Below are 26,996 nucleotides of genomic sequence, written 5' to 3' on the forward strand. Positions count from 1 at the left end.
TTCTCTTCCTTTAAGAGAGGATATCAGATCACATTCTTGTTTGTAGCCAGTGCTTATCTTCTCTCTGAGAAATTCAAACACTGATGGAACGTTCTTGTGGAGTTGATAGGAATGTTTTAAGGACAAGTGAATAAATACAGAAAAGGTCACTAACTTGAAAAGTAAAGCATTCATGAGTGTGTATGTGTAACTGAAATGTATCCCACCCAGTCATATAGACAGACCACAGGCAGTGAGTAACCAGCACCCACCATAGTATCTGGGATGTGGTAGGTGTCATGAATAGTTATTGACTCAGTTGGCCCCTATTTAATTCCTTTGAGTGGCTGGGAATATGGAGGTGGGACATACAGAGGTGAGGCCCACATCCTTTGGGCAGTGGCAGTCAGCGGATCATCACACTGACCAGCATAGAGGAGCCAAGTTCAAAGGAGTTTGCGAGAGCCTATGTATCTGGGAATTTGACTGGTACGGGAAGTCAGGCACTGTGAGAAGTGCTGCTTGAGCTGGAGTCTGAAGGAGGAGGCATCACTGGGTGGAGAAGGAAGAGCATCCCACAGAAGGCACCCCTCAAGGTTGGGGTGTGGGGGCGGTGATAAACAGGACAGAAAGGAACAGAGTGTGGCGGGGTCAAGACACTTGGGACCCACGTCCTGGTAGGCACCAGTGCCCTGCTGGCCTTGGTGTGTTGCGGGATTCAGTCTGCAGCCAAGTGCAGCAGGAAGCTGTGAGTGGGGATGGTGAGATAGTTTGCTCTGCGAAAAGGTCCTTGGCCAACAGTGTGCCAACCACAAGGGAGAGGGACCAGGGAAAGGTTGGCAGGCCAGGTGGGCTGGTGAGCGGTGTGTGGTTACTGACTCTAGGTGTGTAAGTGTGTGTGTTAAGAGTGAGTGTGTTTGACTTCAGGATTATCTGGTGCACCTAGGAGTGCAGGTGAAACAAGTTTGCCCATAGCTTGATGATCATTGATGATGGTTAATGGGTACTTGTATGTCCATTATATTATTCTCTTTGCTTTGTGTATATTTGAAGTTTTTGACAGTACATTTTTTTAAAAACTGTCACCATAGTCCAGTGGTAGATGATGGTGGTAGCCATGGTGATGGGAAATAGATAGGTTTGAGAGATGATTGGGAGGTAGAGTCACAAAGCCCAAGGAACAAATGACCCGAACAGAGTTGCCCAAATGTCATGCAGAGTCACAGGCTTTTACAGATGGGTCACTGTTATGGTTGCAGTAGCATAATGGCTAAAAATACAATGTACATATCTTAATTCAAAAATACTATATTGCTGAAACGTGCTAATTAACCATCTTTTAAACCTTCTGTGCGTCGCAGTGGTAACGTCAAAGAACACTGATCATAGATCACAGTAACAAGTAAGTGAAAAAGTTCCAAATATTGCAGGAATTACCAAAATGTGACAGAGACACAAAGTGAACAAATGCTTTAGGAAAATGGCTCTGATAGGCTTACTTGACATAGGATTGCCACAAACCTTCGATGTGTGAAAAATGCAGTATCTTCAAATTGCAGTAAAACAGAGTATAATAAAATGACGTAGGCCATTACCTGTACACAATGGACTTAGAAAATAATTAAGAATACTTCTAATGAATTTGTTTATAAAAGAAGACTAAACATTTAAAGCATAAGAGTAGGAACATGTACTTGGACATGTACAGTGTGGTCTTAGTTATGGGTTTTTGTTTTCAGTTTAGAAGAAATTTGGAAAGAAATATTAAAAATATGTAATGGTTATCCCTGGGATGAGATAATTGGTGATATCTGATGTTTGCTTTTTCCTTAATAATTGAAGGTGAATTCTAACTTGAGAAACTAAAAAGCTATTAAATATATACAGTAAGGATTTGCCAACATCATCTTTTTTGAAAATGAGGGAGACATTAAAATAGGGTTAAAGGCTAAAGTTTTGGCCTGCACAGCAGTAGAGAAACCCATCTCGCCAGAAGAGGCCGGATGCTGAGCTGAAGGGCTGTGTCTTGCAGGTGCCATGGACATAGCTTTGGGATCTGGTGCCACTGGGGTCTTTACCAACTCTTCTTGGCTGTGGAACAAACTATTTGAGGTAAGAATAAGACAGAAACACCTAAATTACAGAGGTGATTTCATTCCTTTAGCCTTAGAATGCTGTATTTCTTCAACCCTGAGTTACAGGGATTTTTATGTTGTAGAATTGTCTTTGAAATGATTCCATAAACTCGATTCAATGTGCTTTTCTATAAATATTTAAAAATGATAAATATGATGCCACATTCCTTCTCAGAATGAAGTGAAAATGACTTAAAAATATCCCTGATGTAGAAAAGGATATGAGGACAGCTTTGTAAAAGAAGAAATGGCCTTTTAATGAACACATGTCATGAGTCAAATAGTAGTATGTAAATAGGGCTTGCTCGGGTTCCTTACTGGACAGTGACGAGGACAGTTTCTACTGCTGTGCTCTGCACCTCCTCCCAGCCCTTTCACAGCAGCCTCTTCCAAACAGCAGTTTCCCATCACCACCCCTATACTCTTCACTGCCATCAGCTTTCCCCAGTGACACCGCTCTGTTAGCCTCCCTTAGCTTATCCAGAGGCAGCGTGTACCTCTGGCCTCTTGGTGACACCCTGCTGGTGGCTTCCACAGTGATCTTCTCTTCTGGTTTCCTTTCTTGATGACTTCTGTTTCAGCCTCCTCGGCCAGCTTTTTCCTTTGTCTGGCCCTTTGGTTAACTTCAGTCCTGGACCTCACGCTCTTATTCTGCACAGTGTTCACCAGGAATCCCGTCTATTCCCATGGCTTCAGCTGGCACCTCTCTGGCTGCTGTCCATTCTGAGCCCCAGGCCCTGTGCATTCACTTGGCTGTGAAACAACTCCATCTGGCACCTCATTCTTTCAACAAGTAGTTAGTTAATGGGAGCTTACTGTGTACCAGCAGGGACAAATACAAAAGGTTCATGTGGTTTAAGGTCCTAAACTTCTCTTCCACTCTAAACTGATTCCCTTTCACTTCTGTCATCTTACCATTGTGAAGCCCCTCTCTATCATCTCCAGCCTCTGGGATAAACTCAGCCCTGTTATCTCCTTCCAGGTAGTATGTGAGGCCTCTCCCCTCCTCTGTACCAGGCACACACTGTCCCTCTCTATCATAAACAATGAAATAACAGTCAGCAGTTTATACAGCATATATACCCTCTCTTCCTGGAGGTAGTCACTTTCAACCCTTGATGGATTCTTCTGTTAGTTATTCTTCTGGAGTCTCAAAACAACAGCTTACATTGCTGCTTCCTGACTTTTCACTTTTGGCTCTTTCCATTGACCATGGTGTATCAAAACAACCTTTACCCATTTCTCCTATTAGCCTTTAGGCCCTTTGATAACTCAGATATTAAGTATCTTTAGATCCCCAACCCCTGTTGGTGTTTAGCAGTTCAATAGATGATGGATGGATGGATGGATGGATGAATGAATGTGTAAATGACATGAATTAATGAGGTCACCTTATCTTAGTATCTGGCCTCTAGTAGTGCAGTTCTAGGCACACCAAGGCCACAAACATCATGAAGACTAGTTCACCCTAATCAAACCAGCAAAGCCTGTCTGCACTACAGGATACCAGCTTATTCATTTAAACTGAGACCCATAATATTAGTTTGATAATTTCAGCAAATGCCCTACAAATTTGTAGGACTGTTCTGTAGCATTCCTGGCTTCTTCTGTAATTCTTAAGCTTTTTAATTAATTAAAATAATTCTAGAATTTGTTGTATTTGTCATGTTTTAGAGTAACAGGTCAGAACCTGCTTCATCTATTCTGCCAACTATCATACCTATTTGTTCTCTAGGCCAGCATTGAAACAGGAGACCGTGTCTGGAGGATGCCTCTCTTTGAACATTACACAAGACAGGTTATAGATTGCCAACTTGCTGATGTTAATAACATTGGAAAATATAGGTATGTAAAATAAGCTATAAAAGTACATTTTTACAATCATCATTTGCCAAAATGAGCATTTTCAGTTTTAATCTCCTTTCACAAACGTTTAGGTATCCAGTTTCTTTTCAATGTAGTGCTCATAAGCACTAATTTCTATCTCTTATTTTCAAGATGTTTCCCAACTGGTTCTGTTTTTGCATTTTCAAATCTAAAGGTCATTTTAAGCAAATGATAAGGGAAGGAGATGGACAATATGGTTATTACACAGGAAAAAGAATTTATCCTTTATGCTTAAAGCTGTGTCTAAAGATAGGTATTGATTTCTGAGTTAACTTCTTTAAAGGTCTCATTGGCTTGACTTTGCTCTCTAGTCATAGAAGCCACTTAGCAAGAATGGAGGATCTTAATAGAACATTCAGTGTACATTTAGTGGGGTTAGATGTTGATTTTTGTCTTTCTCTGCAGATCTGCAGGAGCATGTACAGCTGCAGCATTCCTGAAAGAATTTGTGACTCATCCTAAGTGGGCACATTTAGACATAGCAGGTGTGATGACCAACAAAGATGAGGTTCCTTATCTTCGCAAAGGCATGGCGGGGAGGCCCACGAGGACCCTGATTGAATTCCTGTTTCGGTTCAGTCAAGACAGTGCTTAGTTCAGATGCTCTGAAATGCCTTCATACTGTCTTAAATGGACAGTGGAACTTCAGAATACTTTTGAATGAACAGATAAAAATCTTTTAAGGGAAACAAAAGATGGTATTTAAAAACAGAATGAAATGAAATTTGTATGCCTTGATTTTTCATTTTATGCAGAGATTTATAAAGGTAAAGCTAGTACCTTACTTGGCAAAGATTTTTAAGATAGTCTATAAACTGATGATTTTTAAAAGCTATCTAATCACTTTTCACAGTATATGTTTTTAATTGAGAAGCAAAATTGTATTTCAGATTTGTGATGCTGAGAATATGAACAAACTAAAAGTTGCTGTGCAATTGTCAGAAACAATAAATCCAACTTTTGGTGCTCTCTGGTGTGGCTCTCATACTCACTTTTACTACTATAAAACCCAGTGATGCTATTCATATAATTTGTCTCTTTCTGGCTGTATTACATAAACTAAGTAATTAAATTGGGATGTGGTGAAAAATGTATTTTCTCAATGTTAATAACTTTGGGGTACTTAGTGATAAATTTGTGAGTCAGGTACCATTACCCCCACATTACAGATGAGGAAAACGAGACACAAGAGAGGGTTAGTAACGTGCCAGTGATGTCACCAAGCTAAGAAGTGGGACAGCAGAAATTTAAGCCCAGTCTGCCTCCAGAGCTGGCATTCTTGTTTCACTGTAATGCTTGCTTTCACTCCCGGGACTTGAATGGATGTGGAATTTATTTGAAATAACTGAAATAAGAGGGCCATAAAAGGGACTGTGAAAGGGTAAACTACTTCCACCACCTGGAACTTCAACCAATCAAAATTCGATTTGTGCAGATTTAGAAGAAAGCTCTCTTTTCTACATTTGTACTGAGTGAATCAAGTTATCCAAAAATAGTATCTTTTTTTGACTTTGAAAATGTCTGAGTTTTTTTTTTTTTTTAATTAGAGTCATTTTGAGAATCTTGAGAGTCCCTTGGACTGCAAGGAGATCGAACCAGTGCATTCTAAAGGACATCAGTCCTGGGTGTTCATTGGAAGGACTGATGCTGAAGCTGAAACTCCAGTACTTTGGCCACCTCATGCAAAGAGTTGACTCATTAGAAAAGACTCTAATGATGGGAGGGATTGGGGACAGGAGGAGAAGGGGATGACAGAGGATGAGATGGCTGGATGGCATCACTGACTCGATGGACATGAGCTTGAGTGAACTCCGGGAATTGGTGATGGACAGGGAGGCCTGGCGTGCTGCGATTCATAGGGTCACAAAGAGACACGACTAAGCGACTGAACTGAACTGAGTATTTTTAAAACTTGATATGTAAATGGATGGTGGTGGTTATTCAGTCAGAATTTGCTCAAATTCATGCCTGTTTAGTCAGTGATGCCATCCAACCATCTCATCCTGTTACCCCTCTTCTGCCTTCAATGTTCTCCAGCATCAGGGTCTTTTCTAATGTGTTGGCTTATTGCCTCAGGTGGCCAAGTACTGGAGCTTTGGCATCAGACCTGCCAGTGAATATTCAGGGTTAATTTCCTTTAGGATTAACTGGTTTGAGCTTGCTGTCCAAGGGAGCAACCACAGTTCAAACGCATCAATTCTTGAGTGCTCTGCCTTCTTTATATTATTGAATGGGAATACTGTGTCTAAACTGACTTATGGAAAGGGATATGCATATCCATGTTAATAAATAACATGAATTTAAATTTGATTAAATTTAGGAATAGTGTGTAAACAGGTTTCTCTGGGCATCCATGTCCAGAAGCTACTTCAGCAGGAAAGATGGAAATGATGATGGGGAACTTCTGGCTTGTGAAAGGAAAAACATTTAGATTTCTTCTATATGATTCAGAAGACCAAGTCAGGATTTGATAGAAGCCTATCAAAGGCTTTTTATAAATAATATAAATTTAAAAATAGAATTTTTGTTAATAAGTCTTTTTATAAATTAAAAAAAATAGAACTCTTGTGTTTACTAGTGTGTGGGATACAAACAGAATGACTGCATTCCTGTGCTTACCTAATATTGCTGAGATGAAAATTAGTTCTCACTGCTGGTGCACCTGGCTACCAAGTATTCAGAAAACCTTGGCAGATCCTTAAAACTTCCATTGACAGGTGGTGTAATCTGCATCTGAATCACTAAGGACAAGGCATGGCTTGCAGAGAGGCATGGCTTCAGACAGCAGCAAATCCAAGAGTAGTGGTTTAGAACACAATAGTGTTAAAAGATTGCTGAAGTTAAGAAATCTAGACTTCAAGTATCCCTATGGCCACTGGAAACCCAAGAGTAAAATGCAAAATGTTTCCATTCTATTTTTTGTTTTATAAAATGGTTACATTTTTAATTAGAACATTTGTTATCATATAATTGGCTTATTTTTTATATTTTTAAAGTCTCAGTTTTAATGCTTACCTTTTTAATAGGTAAATATTGCCCAACAGACCTCATGTAAATGAAAACATTTGGAGTCCTCAAAAATGTTTTAGTATTGTGCCTTGCCATGCCAAGCTGTTTCAGTCGTGTCCAACTCTTTGTCACCCCCATGGACTGTAGCCCGCCAGGCGTGTCTATCCTTGGGGATTCTCCAGGCAAGAATACTGGAGTGGGTTGCCATGCCTCCTCCAGGGAGTCATCCCCTTACTGGGCTTTAGTTTCCTTCTTGACAATTACCTCTACATGATATCACTCTATATATGTACATGCTTCTCCGTCCCTCTCCCACAAAGCAATGGTAAACTCTCCGAAAGCAGAAAGTTGGGGTGATTACTGTTGTTAGGGACCAAACAACGGGCTCTAGGACCTGAGTCATGTTTACCAGAAAGAGACAGGATATGTGCTCATCCTGCCTGGCCAATCATGTAACGCCAGCTACTCCGGTAACTGAGACAAAGAACTGCCTGTATATAAGCCGCCATACTCCTTTGTTCGGGACTCTTGTCAGATTCCCTTGTGTGGGATGAGACTTGGGCCCTAGCGCGCTAGAGATAAACTCCCTTCTTGCCCTTGCAGTACCGTGGTGGACTTGCTCTCTCTCTCGGTCGGTTCAGAGATACGGGCTCGGAGCATAACATTTGGGGGCTCTTCCGGGATCTCTGTCCCACCAGGGAGGACAACTCTCCTGGTAGAAGGGAGTAACCTCGTTAGGAGATAAGAGCTCTGAGCACCGGTGCTAACGTTGCAGAAGCCCAGATTAAGTCCGGGGCCGGTATCATACTGGGGAGGCATCTGGCTGTAAAGTGCAGAGGCAAGTCAGCGTAAGGCCGGGGCCTGGTTTCGTGCTGGGGAGGCAGCTGGCTCTGGTTACTGGATTAAGTCCAGCATAAGGCCGGGGCCTGGTTTCATGCTGGGGAGGCGGCTGGCTCTGTGAACACCCTGCAGGTAAGATTGAGTGCATGGTCAGTGGCCACCTTGCGTTTGTTATCTGTTTGTCTATTCGTGGTGTCTGTGTTGCTCTTTGTGTGTTCTGTTGGCTCCCAGTGTACTTTTCTGTGATCATGGGACAAACAACTTCTACTCCTTTATCTCTTATGATTAACCACTTCTCTGATTTCAAGTCTAGAGCACAGAATCTATCATTGCTGGTGAAGAAAAGCAAGTTAGTAACTTTTTGTTCTGCCGAGTGGCCTGCTTTTGATGTCAGCTGGCCACAAGAAGGCACCTTCAGCCTGCCTACTATTCGAGCAGTCAGAGAGAAGGTGCTCGCCCCCTACCCTTTGGGACACCCAGCCAGACCGAACTCCATACATTTTGGTCTGACAGGACCTGGTGGAAAACCCCCTGGCCTGGCTAAAACCTTTTGTTTTTCAGCCCCTCACTTCCCTTCCCTTTTCCCCACCCTTGCTTCCACAGGTTCCACAGGTTTCATCGGGAAAAGCCAGAAAGAGAACCAAGCCTTCAGCTCCTCCCAGAAAAAGGGGCCCCACCTAGGGAACTTGGGGAAAGGCGAAAAAAAAAAAATGGCCGGCATAGCGGAAGAAGACCCAGAGGTTCCCTCCTCCACCGTTCATTAGTTTCCGGTCCGGGCGGGGCCAGCCAGAGAGGGTGGAGAATGGACATATCAGTATTGGCCCTTCTCCGCTAGTGATTTGTACAATTGGAAAACCCAGACTCCCTCCTTCTCTGAAAAACCGCAGGGTCTTATTGATCTTTTAGAGTCTATCCTGGTTACTCACAATCCCACTTGAGATGATTGTCAGCAACTGTTACAGGTACTTTTTACTACAGAGGAGAGCGAATGGATCCTGTCAGAAGCCTGGAAAAATGTGCCAGGGGTGGATGGGAGGCCCACAATACAGCCTAACCTCATTGAGAAGGGGTTCCCCTTGGTGCGACCCAACTAGGACTTCAAACGCGCTGAAGGTAAGGAGCCTCTCCGAGTGTACCGTCAGACTCTCATGGCTGGCCTTAGAGCGGCTGCCAGAAAGCCAACTAATTTGGCCAAAATAAACTCAGTGAGACAAGAGCCAAATGAGAGCCCAGCAGCCTTCCTAAAGAAGATAATGGAAGCTTTTAGACAGTATACCCCTATGGACCCACAGGCAGATGAGTCACGAGCGGCAGTTATGCTAGCATTTGTAAATCAAGCAGCCCCCGATATTAAAAAAAGTTACAAAAGATAGAGAGGTTAAATAAACATCCTTGCAAGATCTAGTGAGGGCAGCCGAGAGAGTTTTTAATCATAGAGAGACCCCAGAAGAGAGAGAGGACCGCATTAAAGAAAAAAAAGAAAATTTAGAGCTGAAAAAAACCGTAAAAATCAAAAAGAGCTGGCCCAGATATTTTTTGCTGGGGTTGAAAACAAAAACAGGTTCCAGAAAGGGAAAAAAATTGGACTCAAAAACTGAAGAAAAAACGACAAGGTGTAAGCTTGAAAAAAAACCCAATGTGCGTTTTATAAAGAGTTTGGACATTAAAAAGATAAACGCCCCAAGAAAAATCTAAAAGAGGGGCCCAAGAACCCCAAGAACGAGACCCCCTCTCCAGACAGTCATATCCTCTACGCAGGTGAGGATAGCAACTAGGGGGGTCAGGGCTCAAAGCCCCTCCCCAAGTCCTGGGTAACTATAAATGTGGAGGGGAAACCGGTTGGCTTCATGGTGGACATGGGAGCCCAATACTCAGTCTTAAACCAAAAAGATGGACCCATGTCTAAAAAAAAAGAAAAGTAGCTGGGTGCAGGGAGCAACTGGGACTAAATGATATGGATGGACTACAAAACGGCAAGTAAACTTGGGGGCCCACCAGGTAACCCATTCTTTTCTGGTGATACCTGAGTGTCCAGCGCCTTTGTTGGGAAGGGATTTACTGTCTAAAGTAAATGCCCAAATTCATTTTGACCACGGACAAGTGTCGGTTTTAAATGAGACCGAGCATCCTCTTCAGGTCTTGTCTCTGGCATTAAAAGATGAATACAGACTCTACTTGCCAGAGGCCCCAGCGACAATAAGCCCCAAAGTACAACCATGGGTTCAAAGATACCCTCAGGCCTGGGCTGAAACTGCAGAAATGGGACTAGCCAGAGGCCCCCTATCATTGTAGAACTGAAAGCCAGTGCTTCCCCGGTGAGGGTACGACAGTATCCCATGAGTCAAGAGGCTCGACAAGAAATTACTCCTCATATACAACGCCTCATAGACGCTGGGGTCCTGAAAACGTGCCGGTCCCCATGGAACACTCCCCTGTTGCCTGTGAAAAAGCCTGGGGGAACTGATTTTAGACCGGTTCAAGATCTACGAGAAGTCAACAAACGGGTGAATGATATTCATCTTATGGTTCCTAACCCTTATACATTGCTAAGCAACTTGCCTCCGAACTACATCTGGTACACTGTTTTAGATTTAAAAGATGCCTTTTTCAGTCTGCCTCTTGCCCCCGCAAGCCAAGAGATCTTTGCCTTCAAATGGCAGGAAGACGGTGGTCAGACCCCTGTGCAGCTGACATGGACTCGCTTACCACAGGGTTTCAAAAACTCGCCCACGTTATTTAATGAGGCCCTGGACGAAGACCTCCATGAGTATCGGGTTGAACACCCTACCATTGTTTTATTACAATATGTTGATGACCTTATGCTGGCAGCGGCTACAGAAAAAGAGTGCCAAGAGGCAACAGGTGACCTTCTCCAAACCTTGAGGACTTTAGGTTACAGGGCTAGTGCCAAAAAGGCCCAGATTGCCAAGCAAGAGGTTACATACCTCGGTTATAAGATAAAACAGGGCCAGAGGTGGCTAACACAGGCTATAAAAGAAACCATCCTCCAGATCCCTGAGCCGGCTAACCCTAGACAAGTGAAAAAATTTTTGGAAACTGTGGAATATTGCTGGTTATGGATCTTGGGGTTTGCAGAAAAGGCCAGGCCCCTATATGAAGGGACCAAAGAAAACAAGGACTGGAAATGGACTGAGCCAAGGAAAGAGGCCTTCCAAGAGCTCAGGCGAGCCTTGCTAGAAGCTCCTGCCCTTGCCCTCCCTGATCCATCTAAGCCTTTCCAATTATTTGTAGATAAAAAGCGGGAGATTAAAAAAAAGGGGTACTAACACAGAGATGGAGACCATGGAAGTGACCTGTAGCTTACCTTTCCAAGAGACTGGACCCAGTGGCAGCCGGATGGCCACCTTGCCTCCGTATCATTGCGGCCATCGCACTCTTAGTCCACGATGCTAATAAACTGACTTATGGACAGAGACTCTTGGTCTACACTCCTCATGCCATAAAGAAAGTTTTAAAGCAACCCCCAGGTAAATGGATTTCTAATGCCTGCTTGACGCACTACCAGGCCTTGCTACTTGACACCCCACGGATTCATTTCCAAACACCCTGCACTCTAAATCCGGCCACTCTTTTGCCCAATCCGGAGAAAAATAGCCCCCTCCATGATTGTGATGAGATACTGGCCGGGATAACAGCAATGCGAAAGGACTTAACCGATACTCCACTGGATAACAGTGAGCTAAAATAGTTCACAGATGGCAGCAGTTATGTAAAAGATAGACAGAGACGGGCGGGAGCCGCAGTAGTAGATGACTCTGGACAGATGATATGGGCAGAGGCCCTTCCCCCTGATACCTCAGCACAAAAGGCAGAGTTAATTGCCCAGAGAGAGCCAAAGGAAAAAAAATAACTATTTTCACTGACAGTCGCTATGCTTTTGGCACGGTACACATCCAGGGCCCGATATATCAGGAACGGGGGTTTTTGACAGCTAAAGGAAAAGAAATTAAAAACTTGCCTGAAATCCGTAGACTTTTAGAGGCTGTACAGATGCCTCGGGCTGTGTCAATAGTACACGTACCTGGACATCAGAAGGGTGACAGCCCCACGGCACGAGGGAATCGTGCCGCAGACCTGGCAGCTCGAAAAGTAGCTGATGAAGATTTCATCACCCCTATGTTGGCGATCGGACTTCCACCTCCAGGTATGGGAACTCTGCCCCCAACCCCTGAGTATTCATCCACCGACCTTGCTTAGATCCAAAAACACACCAACCTTCAAAAAGGTAAAGATAGATGGTACCGAGACTCAGACGGCTACTTGATACTCCCTGCTCAGTTGGGACGGCAACTATGTGAGCATTTACACTTGTCTACTCATCTGGGAGAAAAAAAAGACTCTGATGCTCTTTCAAACTGCGCGCCTTCGATTTCCCCGGCACCAGACAACTGTAAAAAACATAGTGCATGCTTGTAAGGTGTGTCAACAGATGAGGCCAGAAAAAGGACAACATGCAGGACTGAGGTATCGGGGAGAAGAACCAGGGCAACACTGGGAAATAGATTTCACCAAGGTAAGGCCAGGCAAGTATGGTTACCAGTACTTGTTAGTGTTGGTGGATACCTTCTCAGGGTGGGTAAAGGCTTTTCCTACAAAGGGAAAAACCGCGATGATAGTGGCAAAAAAGATTTTAGAACAAATAGTTCCCAGGTCCCTGCCAGTGACCATCGGCTCTGATAATGGACCTGCTTTTGTGAGTCAAATAGTTCAGAGCCTTGCCCTAGCCCTGCGGACTAAATGGAAGTTACATTGTAAATACAGTCCACAGAGCTCAGGGCAAGTAAAAAGAATAAATCGGACTCTAAAAAAAACTTTAACTAAATTGGCTATAGAGACTGGCGGGGACTGGGTGACCCTCCTTCCCTTCGCCCTCTTTCGTGCGTGTAATACTCCTTATCAACTTAATCTGACTCCATTTGAAATTCTGTATGGGAGACCTCCCCCTGTATGTCCAATATTTAAAGAAAAAAAAAACTACCACCTCCCACGTTGAGACAATTCCAAGAGGCCTTGATGGCCTTAAGCGAGGTGCACTCTCGTGTCTAAAAACTGCTCTGGGAAATACATGTGGGTCAAAATAAGGGAACTATTCCCTCACATGACATTGGCCCAGGAGATTGGGTATGGGTCAAAAGGCACCAAACCAAGGCACTAAAACCCAAATGGAAGGGTCCTTATGTTGTTCTTCTTACCACCCCAACTGCCCTAAAGGTCGATGGTATCGGGCCTTGGGTGCATTGCAACCACGTACTCCCAGCTGCTTTAGCAGAGCAGGAAGACGCTAAAAAAAAATGAAAAACATCTCTGTACCCGTCCAACCCCTTGAGGCTAAAGCTTCGAAGGCGCCAACAGGACCAGGACAACTCGGCTGGGCCATCTTGTGGATGACCCAGTTACTCTGCTCCGGAGTTGCCAGCGTGAACCCGCATCAACCCGTCAAAATCACCTGGAAGCTGCAAAATGGACTAACACGAGAGGTGCTAAACTCCACTACCGCAATACATCCACCAAACACATGGTGGCCAGACTTGTACTTTGACCTTAAGCCGATGGTAAATGTGCCTTGGGCTAGGGGTTATCTCTGAAAACAAGGGTTCTGGGCGTGCCCAGGTGCACCCAGACATGACTAAAAGACCTGTGGGGGGGCACAAGACTCTTACTGTAAAACTTGGGATTGTGTTACTTCTAATGATGGACCTTGGCGCTGGGAAGTAAAAAATCGAGATTTACTTAATTTTTCATTCGCCAAGCCCCTCCCTAGGGTCCTCGGAGATCCAACTTTTAGCTGTAAAAGTTGCAATTATTCGCAAGTCAGAATAAGGTTCAATCCAAAAAAAAGTAAAAAAGAGGGGACCTAGATCTCTGGCCTATCTTGGGGGCTACAGACGAGGAAATCAGGAGGGTTTGGGGTTGATAAAAAAGGGATTATAGTAGTGAGCCAGGTCTTAGAGCCAATTCTTGTACACAGTATCAGGCCCAACAAAGTAAAAAAGCTGGCTGTAACCCCCCGCCTAACGACTTCCATGCCAACATCTTTGGCAGTGAGCCCCGAAGCAGAAGCGCTCGCTGAAATAGATCCCCTATGGAAGCTGATTAGGGCAGCTTATGCCACCCTGAATCAGACCCATCCTGAGGCAACTAAATCTTGTTGGTTATGTTACAACTTAATTCCCCCTTATTACGAAGCAGTAGGCCTCAACGCCTCTTATGACTTGGCCAACAGCACCGATCCTCCTCAGTGTCATTGGGGGGACCGAAAGGTGGGTCTGACGATGAAAGAGGTATGGGGAAAGGGCTTATGCATGGGCACGGTGTTACCAGCAAAGCCTCCACTTTGTGTGCATGTCGTCGAGCCTGATGATTTGCCTGTAGCCAAATGGTTAATACCTCAAATGGGGAGATGATGGGTCTGTTCACACACGGGGCTAACTCCATGCCTGCATAGCTCAATCTTTGACCCCAAAGAAAAATTCTGTGTTATGGTGGCTGTCAGGCCAAAGATTCTGTACCGACCAAAAAAAGCAATATATGATTATTGGGCCCCAAAATTAACTCTAAATCCTCCAAAAAGAACTTACAAAGTTAAGAAGAAACCTCTTACCGCCATAACCATAGCAACTATGTTCGGTCTTAAAATAGCCGGGGCTGGAACCGGAGTAACAGCTCTGTCCCTGCAAGGCCAAGGATTTAACTCCCTGAGAGCGGCCATAGATAAAGACATTACCCATATAGAGCAATCTATTAGTCATTTAAAATCGTCTCTAACTTCTCTATCTGAAGTAGTTCTGCAAAACAAGAGGGGATTAGATCTGCTCTTTCTGCAACAAGGGGGACTCTGTGCTGCCCTAAGAAAAGAGTGCTGTTTCTATGCAGATCATACAGAAATAGTTAAAAAATCTATGGCCAAAATAAGAGAGGGACTAGCCCAACGTAAACGAAAACGTGAGGCTCCACAAGGATGGTTTAAATCTTAGTTTCAACAATCCCCTTAGTTGACCACCCTAATCTCCACCTTGCTGAGACCCCTGCTAATACTTCTACTGATGCTTACCTTTGGCCCATGTATTATCAATAGACTGATCGCCTTTGTAAAAGAATGAATAAATACAGTACAGCTGTTTTTGCTTCGACAACAATATCAAACTGTCTCAGGACCGAGAGGAAGATTCCTCTATATGATCTAAGGACGGGGGGAATGTTAGGGACCAAACGACGGGCTCTAGGACCTAAGTCATGTTTACCAGAAAGAGACAGAATATGCGCTCATCCTGCCTGGCCAATCATGTAACGCCAGCTACTCCTGTAACTGAGACAAAAAAACTGCCTGTATATAAGCCGCCATACTCCTTTGTTCGGGGCTCTTGTCGGATTCCCTTGTGTGGGATGAGACTTGGGCCCTAGCGCGCTAGAGATAAGCTCCCTTCTTGCCCTTGCAGTACCGTGGTGGACTTGCTCTCTCTCTCGGTCGGTTCGGAGATACGGGCTCGGAGCATAACAACTGTAACCCCCAGATCATTAAATAGAACCTGGTTCACAGATGACTCAACAAATGAACTGGATAACTATAAAGTTAAATATAGTGAAAAAGTATTCAGCTTCTGAAAAGATGAATAAGCAAATATTTTTAAAAATTAGCATAGTGACTTTAATGTAACCATAAATATCTAAAGCAAATAGCGCCCAGCACATAGACAGGGGGCCTCAACAATGTTGTCGTTTTGTTATCTGTATCTCCCCAGAAGGAATTCAGGGGACATTTTTCCAGTTTATTCCCGCTACATCCCCAGTGACTGGTTTAGTAAGTGGCACACAGTGAAACTCAATAAATGTCTGCGGGATGAATGCGCACCTCCCTTCTACCAATGGGTAAAACTGAGCCCAGAGAAAGCGCCAGGGCCAAAGCAATTTCAGGAGTTGAGAGCGAAAGCGGGACTGGTACAGGAATACCTGACTCCGCAGGAGGACGCGCTTCGCTGTACTTATTGATTCTCCTCTCCACACAACTGTGTTAAATCCTAGCCTTCAATTCTCAAGGTTAAAAAAAAAAAAAAAAAAAAAACAGTAAAAGCCAAGTTGTCTGTGAGGCTGGAAACAAAGCAAAGCACCAAACAAACGGTCTCCCGAGCATCCAACAGACGCCAACACGCCCGGGACACTGTCATATGACCAGCTACGTCACGTGACCAGCGGACCGCAACTCCAGGCACCCGCCATTTTTACAATGGCGGCTTCACTGGGAGGCATGTTCTCTGGACAGCCGCCCGGACCCCCGCAACCTCCGCCCGGGCTCCTGGGCCAGGCTTCGCTTCTTCAGGCCACGCCAGGCGTTCCGAGAACTTCTAACAGTACCTTGGTGGACGAGTTGGAGTCATCTTTCGAGGTAAGATGAGACGTGGGCGTTTGTGTTCCCAGCCTCCCTCCCCCCGCCCCGCAAAAGGCATGCTGCGCGTGCGCAGGTTTTCTTTTTCAGCGGTATCTCCACCCGCTTACAAATAGGAAACTGGGTTCAGAGAGCGTAAGTCACTTGCTTTAGTTTCCACATCGAGTCGTGGCCGGAATTCTCCTCTAGTAGGCTGCCTGGAGGATCCCATGGACAGAGGAACCTGGCAGGCTACGAGTCCATAGGGTCGCAGAGTCGGACAGTACTGAAGCGACTTAGCACGCAAGCACAGGCTGGCGAATATGCGTCATCTTGACGTTTCTGGAGGCACGCAGACTGGAAGTTTGTCTATACCCAATCGGGGGACCCTTCTTGGTTCTCAATAGGTTCTTCCTGTCTCACTGCATCCTTGGTCCCATCCTTGAGTATCCTTTCCTGCGTTTCTGCGTGTTATGTGCTCATCCTCTGTAGACTGCAGTGTCCATCATTATGTCCTGCGTCCTTTCCATTGGGCTCCACCCTTAAAGGGTCCTGACGTAGTGGGTCTCTTGGAGCTGATATGGAGTTATTTAAAAGTTACAGTAGGGGAGGTTGGTACTAAGGACTGAGGGAGGAGGAGGAAAGCTGGGGAGTAAAGAGAGATAGGCAGAGGTGACCCAGACTTTGAGTTTTGCTGAAACTCATTTTCACTTTGGTTGCATATGACACGTTTTAAGTCAGAATACTAATAGATGGTGTGTCATCCAAATATTGCCCCAAATGGTAATTATATAAATATGTAATGTACCCTCCCTCCCACATCCATATACAACTACAACTTGGATATAGTTGGGGTCGTCAGTGCCTCACCAGTCTGGGAGATTTTTCTCTTTTTTTTTTTAAATTGAAGTATAATCGACATATACTAGTTGCAGATGTACAGCACAATTTGATATTTGTATGTATTGCAGTGATCACCACAGTAAATCTAGTTAATATCTGTCACCATACATAGTTACAAAAAATTTTTTAAATTACTCTGTACATCCCATACCCATGACTTGTTTGCTGCTGCTGCTAAGTCGTGTCCGACTGTGTGTGACCCCATAGATGGCCGCCCACCAGACTCCCCCACCCCTGGGATTCTCCAGGCAAGAACACTGGAGTGGGTTGCCATTTCCTTCTCCAATGCATGAAAGTGAAAAGTCAAAGTGAAGTCGCTCAGTCATGTCCGACTCCTAGCGACCCCATGGACTGCAGCCCACCAGGCTTCTCCATCCATGGGATTTTCCAGGCAAGAGTACTGGAGTAGGGTGCCATCGCCTTCTCCGTATGACTTGTTTATCTATTTTTAAAGATTTAGTTGTTTATTTATGACTTCACAGGGTCTCCTCAGGTCTTCATTGCTTTGCACAGCCTTTTCCAGTTGTGGGGAGCAGGGGCTGCTCTCTAGTTGGGGTGTGCAAGCTTCTCATTGCAGTGGTTTCTCCTACTGTGGAGCACGCGTTCTAGGCCTATGGGCTTGAGTAGTTGGGGTGCATGGGCTCAGTAGTTGTGGCACACAGGCTTAGGTGTCCCACGTGCCATGGGACCTTGCCAGACCAGAGCTCAGACCCATGTCCCCCAGATGGGCAGGTGAATTCTTTACCACTGAGCCAGGAGGGAAATCCCTACGACTTATAACTGGAAGTTCCTGCCTTTCAGCTTTCACCCATTTCACATATCTCATCACCTGTCTCTGGCAACCCCCAATCTGTCCTGTATATCTACGAGCTTGGTTTTATTGGTGGTGGTGGTGTTTTTAAGGTCCATATATAAGTGAGGTCATATAGTATTTGTTTTTCTTTGGCTGACTTACACCCTCCAGGTCCATCCATGTCACAAATGGCAAGATTGTGTCCTTTTCTATGACTGAATGATATTTCAGTGTGTATGCCATAACTTCTCTACTCATTCATCCATTGGTGGACACTTAGGTCGTTTCTATATATCTCGGCTATTGTGAATAAATACTGCAATGAACATGGGGTACAGATACCTTTTTAAGTTAGTGTTTTTGTTTTCATCAGCTAAATATTTGTATGTGTATTATATTTTATTCATCTATTTATTTATATATTTTTAAGGGGACAGAGGAAACTAAAGTTCCTGAGATGAGTTTTCTTCCCATCCTCTCTGGTGGCTCCTCTGACTCTGAAGGAGCAGCCCCAGCTTACTTTGCCAGCTTGTGACTGGCTGGCTTCCTGGATGAGATGTTTTCCCGTAGCCACAGGTTTCACAAAGCAGGTGCACGCCTGCTACATCCCAAATCCAGCAAGGGTCACCTTTCAAAGTAATACACAGAATGGGCAGTCTGTTTTTCCAATTTCTTGATTGTTATAGGATTTTCCCTGGAGAAATCCTTTGATTTTTCTGAAGGGTAACTGCAGGCAGCAGAAAGGCTCTCACATTTGGTTGATGGCTTAAATTTGAACCTAGACTTGCCTGCCTCACACCTACACCTAGTGTAGTATGCTTACTAGCAAACTAGGTCCGTGCTTTCCTAAGGTTTGAGATTTCTCTTCCTCACCCCCCCATCCCCACCCTAGGTCCCATCTGGTTCTCTTTTTGGCCTTTCTGTTCTGCAGTGGCCCTTCTTCGTCCATTTCCTGAGAGTTACCCTTGCACAGAACTCCTGTGCGCCTAGATCCATGTTCCTTATTGGGAGCTGTTTGTTCATATAACACCACTTTCTCTTAGGCTGTCCAGTCAGTCAGTAACATGTATTTATTGAGCATCTACATGGTGCCAAACAGTAAGACAGGCAAAATTCCCAGCTGCTAGTAAGGCACAGGTAATAATGAACTGAGAATGCCACAGTATCCGTTAACCAAGTCAAAACAATAAAGCAGGGCTTGAGGTTGGCGCATGAGCAGGAGGGACACCATTTTGAAAGAGTAGACAGGGATAGCCTCTGAGGAGGTGACAATTGACCTGATTCCTGAATGTGTGATAATACGTGTCATGTAAGCATCAGGGGGAGGGGCTACAGATGGGATTGGAATAGGTATCCAGGCCCTTGTGTGGAATGAGATAGCTGGGAAAGGAGCGGCAGTGGGAGAGAGACCGGATAGGGGTGCCTGCAAATACCGGCTTCCTCTGTGGGCCTAATGGGCTCAGTTTACCAAGTTTCTTCATTGACACAATGTCTTGTCACTTGGTATGCAAACCCTGAAGCTGTCAACTAACTGAATGACATCAGGAGAAGTTATTTCTTACTCTAAAGTAACATTCTTGATGTGTGAATGACATTTTTTTCTTTTGTGATATTTTGATCACACAGGCTTGCTTTGCTTCTCTGGTGAGTCAAGATTATGTCAATGGTACAGATCAGGAAGAAATTCGAACTGGTAAGAATTCCTCATTGCTGATTTTACATTTGGTATGTTTCAAGCCTGCTGTATCCTGAGATAACTTTTCCAGGAATAAGATTTGTGTAGTCAATCTCTATACTGCTGGTTTTTGTTCATGTCACTCATAATGAACCACTTAAAATGAATGAGCTTTTCATGTTGATACCAAGACAGAGAAGGCCAATAGAGTGTACTGCTTTTAAAGAACTAAGTTTTGTGCTTCCCCCTCCTCGTCCAAGTTCTGTCCCCAGAGAGGTACTTTTGATTTCTTTGTACTGTGTTATAAATGTTTAATTTCAATTGGAAATCGTGATGTTAACACATTACTGACCAGGGGGTTTTCATAGAAATGAATGAGTGTTGCTGATGTTTTGTTATGTAAGTGAAGACTGAAACATCTATGGTCAGTAACGTTTGGGTAACGAAAGACATTTATATGTCCCTGGTCAGTGGGTTGTTAATTGCTGGATCTCTGCATTTTCTTTCTTTGGAAGAACTTTGTACTGTTGGTAGGTTTCTTATTCACTTGATAAAGGCACAGACTATCTGCTATTTAATGTTGGTTAATACATAGGAGGTCGGTGGTCAATGTTATTGCTGTGAGCAGGATTAGAACCCCTGATCCCATCTGATACCTGACTGTTCATTTATGAGAGAGATATGTGTGTCTAGTGTTTTTCTTAATTTAATATTTTGGTCTTTTTTTTTTGTTTTAAGGTGTTGACCAGTGTATCCAGAAATTCCTGGATATTGCAAGACAGACAGAATGTTTTTTCCTACAAAAAAGATTGCAGTTATCTGTCCAGAAACCAGATCAAGTTATCAAAGAGGTACAAGCTCAGCTTTCTTCCCAAGTTTAAGGAAGAACAAATGTTGTCCAAATTCCATTTACACTTTAACTGAGGTGCTCCATTTGCCAACTAGTTACAGTGGGGCTTCATAGCTTGAGTGTAAAATGTTGGTTGTCAGTGTTCATGACAACCTGGACCTTAGGGGTAGGGGTGGAAAGCAGGGCTTCAAACAGAACAGCCTTTACTTGTTTCATACGTTAGTTTCTGTGGAAGATTTTTCTTTAAAAAAAAAGTTCTGCTGCTTGAAAATGTTGAAAAGCCATTAACATAGATGATAAGCTCATTTTGGACAGAAACTAGTCTGTGTGACCCTGGTGCCTTACACACAGGAAGGATTCTGGGCAGTTTCGTTCAAGGAATCAAAAAGTCAGTGTTCTGTTCCAGGCTCATTGAAACTCAAGATTTCATTTTCTCAGTTGTTTGAAACCAGAGTCTTGGAAATATATTGAGGTTGTCATTAATGGCATTTTGTGGGTTGGCCCAGGGTCTGCTCCCTGCAGTGTGGAAGAGAAGGATCTTCCTGCCCCAAACACAGCAATTCCTTCAATGGAAAAAACTAAATTAGAATCATTATTTTCTAATAATTTTTAAAGTAACTTCTCCCACAAGCTGAGCAATTAGTCAAAATGTTTTTATTCTTTGATACCAGCTATTAAGAACGTGAATGGTAAGAAGATGATATTCCTATAATTCACCATATGAAATCATTTCCTGATTTGAATACCTGAGTGATAGTCTAGGTATGTTTAAGGTCAGGTCTTAATACAGAATTTTAATACTATTATTTGTTAAAAAAACTCTTAAAAATGAGGGTTTACTACTTCATAATCTGAAAGGATAGAATGGTAGCTGTGGATTCTTTTAAAACAGTTAATATGTGTTTCAGATCCTCAAGTGTTTAGATTCTTCTCACAGTAGGCTTTGGGTATAGAAATGCTGGGTGCCCAGAGGCCAGGATAAAAAAGAGACTGATTTTTTTATTTTGGCTGCCTTTTGGTACTTTGGAATTTTGTGACTTGTTGTATTACTTATTAAAAGAACATGAATTAGAAGTAACTCAGTGTTAAGCAGGCATCTTTCATGGAAAGAGTTGCTTTAGTTTATTCAAATTATGCAGCTAAGCAGAGTAATCGGCCTAGTATGGCTTAGTTGATTCTGTTTTGAATTTACTTCTTAGTGCTCTTAACTAATCGGGAATTATGTTCATTTTTCATGCGTTTGCTCTGACTTCATTGCTTCGATTGCTTTCATTTGTAGGATGTCTCAGAACTGAGGAATGAATTACAGCGAAAGGATGCTCTGGTCCAGAAGCACTTGACAAAACTAAGACATTGGCAGCAGGTGCTGGAGGACATCAACATGCAGCACAAGAAGCCAGCCGACATCCCTCAGGGCTCCCTGGCCTACCTCGAGCAGGCGTCTGCAAATATCCCTGCACCGATGAAGCAAACCTGAGGAAAGGCCGCCTGCACACTAGCTGGTGCCTGAGTCAGCCCAAACACTGTTTTGCTAAACATCTCTTCTTGTAGACTTGACATTTTGGGAGAACTCTTTGCCAGAGAATGAGATGATTTTCATTTTGTGCTCTCACCTAAAATTTTCCCCTTATTTTTGTAAGTTATTTCTTGAGTACTTTATAAAATGCTTATTGCTGTGGTAAACCAAGTATATTGTCTTTAGCAAAGTTTAAGACTGTTAGTGTGATGCTATTTACAGATTTCTTTTATGTTATTTTTTTTTTATGCTTGCTTTTATATTGTTTTTATTTTTGTATGACTCAATCTCTCTGTATTTCCAGTTTTAGATTAGTTTGTATGATATGATCTGAGCTGCATATCAGAGGATGAGGATTTTGGTTTGTAGGCTTCCATGATAATTTACTGTTCAATGGCAGTATATAAAAATATGCAACTTTTCTGTTTTTCGAGACTTTGAACTACCTCAAGAAGAGGAGTCTAATGCACAGTGTAAAACTTCCAGAGCCTCACAGTGAGAATATTTTATAAATAGATCAGAAGAGGAAGAGGATTATAATATCATAGGTTAGTATAGTGCCTGTTACTGTACTGCAGTAGCCTAGTGCTTTAGAAATCCAGTAGTATCCTTGAGTTAATGTTGACTTTTATTTGGGATAAGTTTATCTTTTGTGTAGTGTTTATTTACTTTTGGGGTGCAGTGGTGGGAGCAGTGATAATGCTAGTGGTGAGATAAGCAATACTGATTATTGCTTCTGCAATAATGAATCAGTTTAACACAGTGGACCCTGCTCTCAACAGAGGCATTGGTGAATATGAACTTGCTGTGATCATCTTTTGAGTTTTAAGTTTTGTGTGTTCTGCTCTTTTGGAGCAGATTTTTCTGTTAACAAAGGTTCTTGCTAATGGTGTTGATTCCAAGGGACTGGGACCTTGAAGTGGGAGGTGGGCTGTAGGGTGCATAGGAGACTCGGTGTTGGGAAGATATCTAAGCCTCTGTTGGCCACAAAGGCCATCTCAGTTTCTCTGTTGAACTGTTGTTGAGAAATACAAACCGGCATTGTGCCCTGTCTCCTTAGATAAGGCTTTCCTTTCTCTGTTGTTTACAGTCCCTCATTAGATTACACCCCACCACCCTCAACCAGTGCAGCACTGTCTTCTGAACAGGCAATACTTCTGAGACTCAGTGTCTTGGCTGACTTTTTTTTCTCTGGTCTTGAAGGCCCGCCCCACCCACCTTGACATCCACTCAAGTTTCCGTCTGGCCTGGATGCCACCTGGTCTCCACAGCCTCTGAAGGCCCTCCATCACATCCCCAGGACACAGGACCTCTTGTTTCTTCTGCCAGCGTTACTTGGTTCTCCCTCTGGGGTTAGTGATCTGTCTCTTTGTTCTCATGAAAAGTAGGCATTATTCCCCTCTGAATACAGAGGAACCATGTGTTATTTTTTTATACATAGTACTTGTTTTCCTGTGCTTTTGTGTATGGTACATAGCCTGAGGCCAACGAATTCCTTCAGTCAGAGTGTATAGGTAAAGCTTTTAAAAGTTGTTTTTAATCACATTATCTGATGTCAAGGTTGTTAACCTGGTCACCTTATGCCAGTCAGAAACTGGCCACTTTAGATTTCTTGATTAAACACCTAACCGATCACATTTTAGACATTCTTTCAGTAATGAAGAGGTTCTTCGTGAAAAGTTCAGAAACTTCTATTTGGTGCTTACTAAAAATATTTTGAACTAATGTGTGTACCAGTTATTACGATTTCTTTACTAAATTCAAAAGTTTTCTGTCAAATAACATTTCACTAAATATCTTTTTCATTTTTGGTGATGTATTTTGCTGGTCAACAAACACAGAATACCCTCTAGGATGCCGCCTCCTTTGAGGAGAAAATAATGAGGTATCAGCTGAGATTTCTCTCACCTCTCAAGGGATGACAGACCCACCCACATTTTGAGGGCATCTTTATTCCCTTCCTGTTCCATCTGCTGAAGCGTTTACACTGTAAGACAAGCCTTGCCTCAAGTGCTGTGAGGCCCGGCCAGTTGCCTTCTGCTGGGTTTAACCCTTCGGGGGCTCTCGTCTGCAGGTCACTCCCTGCAGCTCAGCGTTCTTGGTCTCCCGTCTTCAGCATTCCCTTCATGATACCTGAGCACCACCCCATTGCCCGGCCCCTCATTCAGTCTCCAACTCCTCCACATACTCTCACTTGCTTCACTTTGACACTTCATCATCTATTTTTGAACTCATTCTCTTTAACACATCTTTTCTCTTTCCTCTTCTGCCCAACCTATAAATGTTGACATCCCTAAGGGTTTGGTCATGGGCCTCTGGAGGCCACGAAGGAGCCCTGCTCAAGTTTTCTCAAAGGCCGTGCTCTCACGGTGGGGATAGTGGAACCATGTTATTTCCGCCCAACACGGACTTCTTTAATGGGCAGTCAGTCCTTGCTCTGAAGCTCCTCAGCCTGACCAAGGCTTTTTCTCCTAACTCTGCTGCTATCTAAGCTTCTTGCCCCTCTCTACAGGCTTCTTGCCTCTAGGCTTCTTGCCTGTATCTTCCTTGGCTCTCTCTAGAGGTGTCAACTCTGTATCAAAATATGAAGGCTTTTCCTGCCTCCTGCCTCCTCCCCTTGATTCAACACGTGTTTCTCCTGAGAACGGGGAGACTTGCCCCTGACATCAGACACTGAATCAGCACTGCTGGGCTGTGTTATTCTCCTATGAGACAGAAGCAGTCTAAGGTACCAGCCTCCTAGACAAAGCTGCTCTGAGACCATGATAGAGCAGAACAAACCACTTCACAACTCTGTATAAGCACAGGAAAAAATAAAGGTCACACTGCCACCCTTTAAATACCAAACATTGTCCTGGCTTAAAAAATAAGTGACTGCACCTTTTTTTTAAAACCATTTGCAGCTTTATCTCTAGTCGGCCCTCACTGTTGTTCAGTGGCTAAGTCATGTCCAACTGTTGGTGACCCCATGGACTGCAGCATACCAGGCTTGCCTGTCCTTCACTATCTCCTGGAGTTTGCTCAAACTCCTGTCCATTGAGTTGGTGATGCCATCCAACCATCTCATCCTCTGTCATCCCTTTCTCGTCCTGCCTTCAATCTTTCCCAGCATCAGGGTCTTTTCCAATGAGTCAGCTCTTCACATCAGGTGGCCAAAGTATTGGAATTTCAACTTCAGCATCAGTCCTTCCAATGAATATTCAGGGTTGATTTCCTTTAGGATTGATTGGTTTGCTGTTGAGGACACTCTCAAAAGTCTTTAGCACCAAAATTTGAAAGCATCAATTCTTTGGCACTCAGCCTTCTTTATGGTCCAGCTCTCACATCTGTATATGACTACTGGAGTAAGATAAGATCCAGTCATAGAGTTTCCTCTGCTTTCTGACAGCATCCAATTTGGAATGAAGCCCTGCTCTTTTAGAATCTCCTTGAAGTTATCCAGTGCCAAAATCTTACAATAGGGTCTTTCTAAAACACTTTCTGAGAAGCCCCACGATTCTTCATGATGGACATTCTACCTCTGTTCCAACAAATAATAAACCCAACTCATTCAACTATAGCTAGGTTTCTGGTGGTCTTTGCTCCTCCAGCTGTCTCAGTGTATGCCTCCTGGAGGGCCTGACTGACATGCTGCTGTGAGCACGGTCTGAGAGAATCGACAGGAGGGTGAGGTTGGAAACTGACTCACTCACTGTCCAAATGGCAGGAAGATCCATCCTGAGTGGGATGTGAGGGCCAGTACCAGCACAAGAGGGTGGCCTCGTTATTGAGGATTTTACCAGTGCTTCCCTGGGCAAGTTTCCCAGTGGAAGGGAACTTTTGTCAATGCACAGATTCAATGTTGCATATAAGAACGGTGGAATTGGCTGGTTAACACTCCACTGTTTCGACTGAGCAAAGGGACAGTGACAGAATAACTCTTTAATGCTCAAAGGCCTCTATGAGTTTCTGGAGCATCTTTGGTTATCCCCTGCAGGGGGAGAACAGACAGCTGAGGAGCTAGTAGGAGGCAGCAGATCAAAACCAATGTTGCACCTTGGGGATGATGGTGGAGATTGGTGCTCTTCTTAGAAACCTGAAGGATGCTAGGAAACTGGTCCCAATCATAGCTCTGTTTACTTTTCCAGACTTGCCCTTACGGAATCCAGGTAGAGGCTGGAGACCGAGCATGTAGCAGGTAGCCTCGCTTGCACCTGCTGCTGCACTGATACTGGAGCAGTAATAAGGGCTCAGGTATGCAGTGTGCAACTACTGATGGACAACCTCATTCTTTTCTCCCCCAGTTAAGAAACAGTTGGCAACTGGGAAATGTTCCTTTCCAGGTTTGTTCCAGGCATACATTAATTCCTTCTCTCTGTTATAATATAGCCTAAAGAGATACCCTGTTTTTCCTCCTAAATCAATTCTGAATCAGTTCATTTGTCTTCATGTCTGCTGTTAACCTCCAAGCCATCCCCATCGTCTCTAGACCACTCTGCTCTTAAGAGATGAATGGAACCAGATTATGCAAAAGAAAACAAGAATGTTTTCTCTCTCAAATTTCCTTATCAATATTATCTAGGGTACAGAGAGGTAGAATTTCATTCCCTGCTGGTGAAGGTGTAAATTGCTAGAAACTTTTTGGTGATTTGGTAGTATTACACAAAAAGCCTAGGCATATCCTTTGATGCTTTATTTCAATACTCAAGGAATATGTCCTAAAGAAAAAATGATAGATGCATGCCAAGATGTACTTAGCAAAGATAATTACTTGTGTATAATCTTAAAATTTAGCATGATCTTTTAGTCACATGCAACAAGGAGTTAAAACTCATATGGCGTCTCAATAAAATTCTATCTCTGTAGCATGTGTTATGCTGAATTAAATAGCCTCCTTTGTTAGTCATCAGGAGTTGCACAGTGGTGGGAAAATATTTCAACAAAAATAGAACTACCTGTATGTACTCTTTTTAAAACACAGAACACTATCCTATAATGTTCACTTTAAGCAGGAAATAAAACTAAAAAATACCTGATACTGAAAAGTAAC

General features: G+C 43.6%; 2 protein-coding genes and 1 long non-coding RNA gene across 3 annotated transcripts in view; 2 read left to right on the forward strand and 1 right to left on the reverse strand.

Annotated features, from left to right (window-relative positions):
* LAP3 (leucine aminopeptidase 3) overlaps positions 1–4,968 on the forward strand; it is a 24,098-nt gene extending 19,130 nt beyond the window's left edge. Inside the window, exons 11-13 of the mRNA XM_069593768.1 lie at positions 2,012–2,091; positions 3,850–3,959; positions 4,407–4,968. Coding sequence (XP_069449869.1) covers positions 2,012–2,091; positions 3,850–3,959; positions 4,407–4,596 — 380 coding nt within the window. The 3' untranslated portion in view covers positions 4,597–4,968. The remainder of the gene's footprint in view (positions 1–2,011; positions 2,092–3,849; positions 3,960–4,406) is intronic.
* Positions 1–16,031, reverse strand: part of LOC138442434 (uncharacterized) — a 20,561-nt gene extending 4,530 nt beyond the window's left edge. Inside the window, exon 1 of the long non-coding RNA XR_011257681.1 lies at positions 15,819–16,031. This is a non-coding gene — a long non-coding RNA (uncharacterized lncRNA). The remainder of the gene's footprint in view (positions 1–15,818) is intronic.
* On the forward strand, positions 15,672–26,811 carry MED28 (mediator complex subunit 28). The gene is made up of 4 exons (XM_069593769.1): positions 15,672–16,251; positions 19,553–19,619; positions 20,340–20,452; positions 21,731–26,811. The coding sequence occupies exons 1-4, from the start codon at positions 16,093–16,095 to the stop codon at positions 21,926–21,928; spliced, it is 537 nt and encodes a 178-aa protein (XP_069449870.1). The 5' UTR covers positions 15,672–16,092; the 3' UTR covers positions 21,929–26,811.
* Positions 26,812–26,996: the final 185 nt, after the last annotated feature.

This window comes from Ovis canadensis, chromosome 6, assembly GCF_042477335.2.
Source record: "Ovis canadensis isolate MfBH-ARS-UI-01 breed Bighorn chromosome 6, ARS-UI_OviCan_v2, whole genome shotgun sequence".
NCBI lineage: Eukaryota > Metazoa > Chordata > Mammalia > Artiodactyla > Bovidae > Ovis > Ovis canadensis.

Coding starts and splice junctions, on each gene's coding strand:
- MED28 (XM_069593769.1), top strand. CDS start 16,093: ATGGCGGCTTCACTGGGAGGCATGTTCTCTGGACAGCCGCCCGGACCC. Junction 16,252..19,552: donor AGTTGGAGTCATCTTTCGAG/GTAAGATGAGAC, acceptor TTGATCACACAG/GCTTGCTTTGCTTCTCTGGT. Junction 20,453..21,730: donor CAGATCAAGTTATCAAAGAG/GTACAAGCTCAG, acceptor TTTCATTTGTAG/GATGTCTCAGAACTGAGGAA.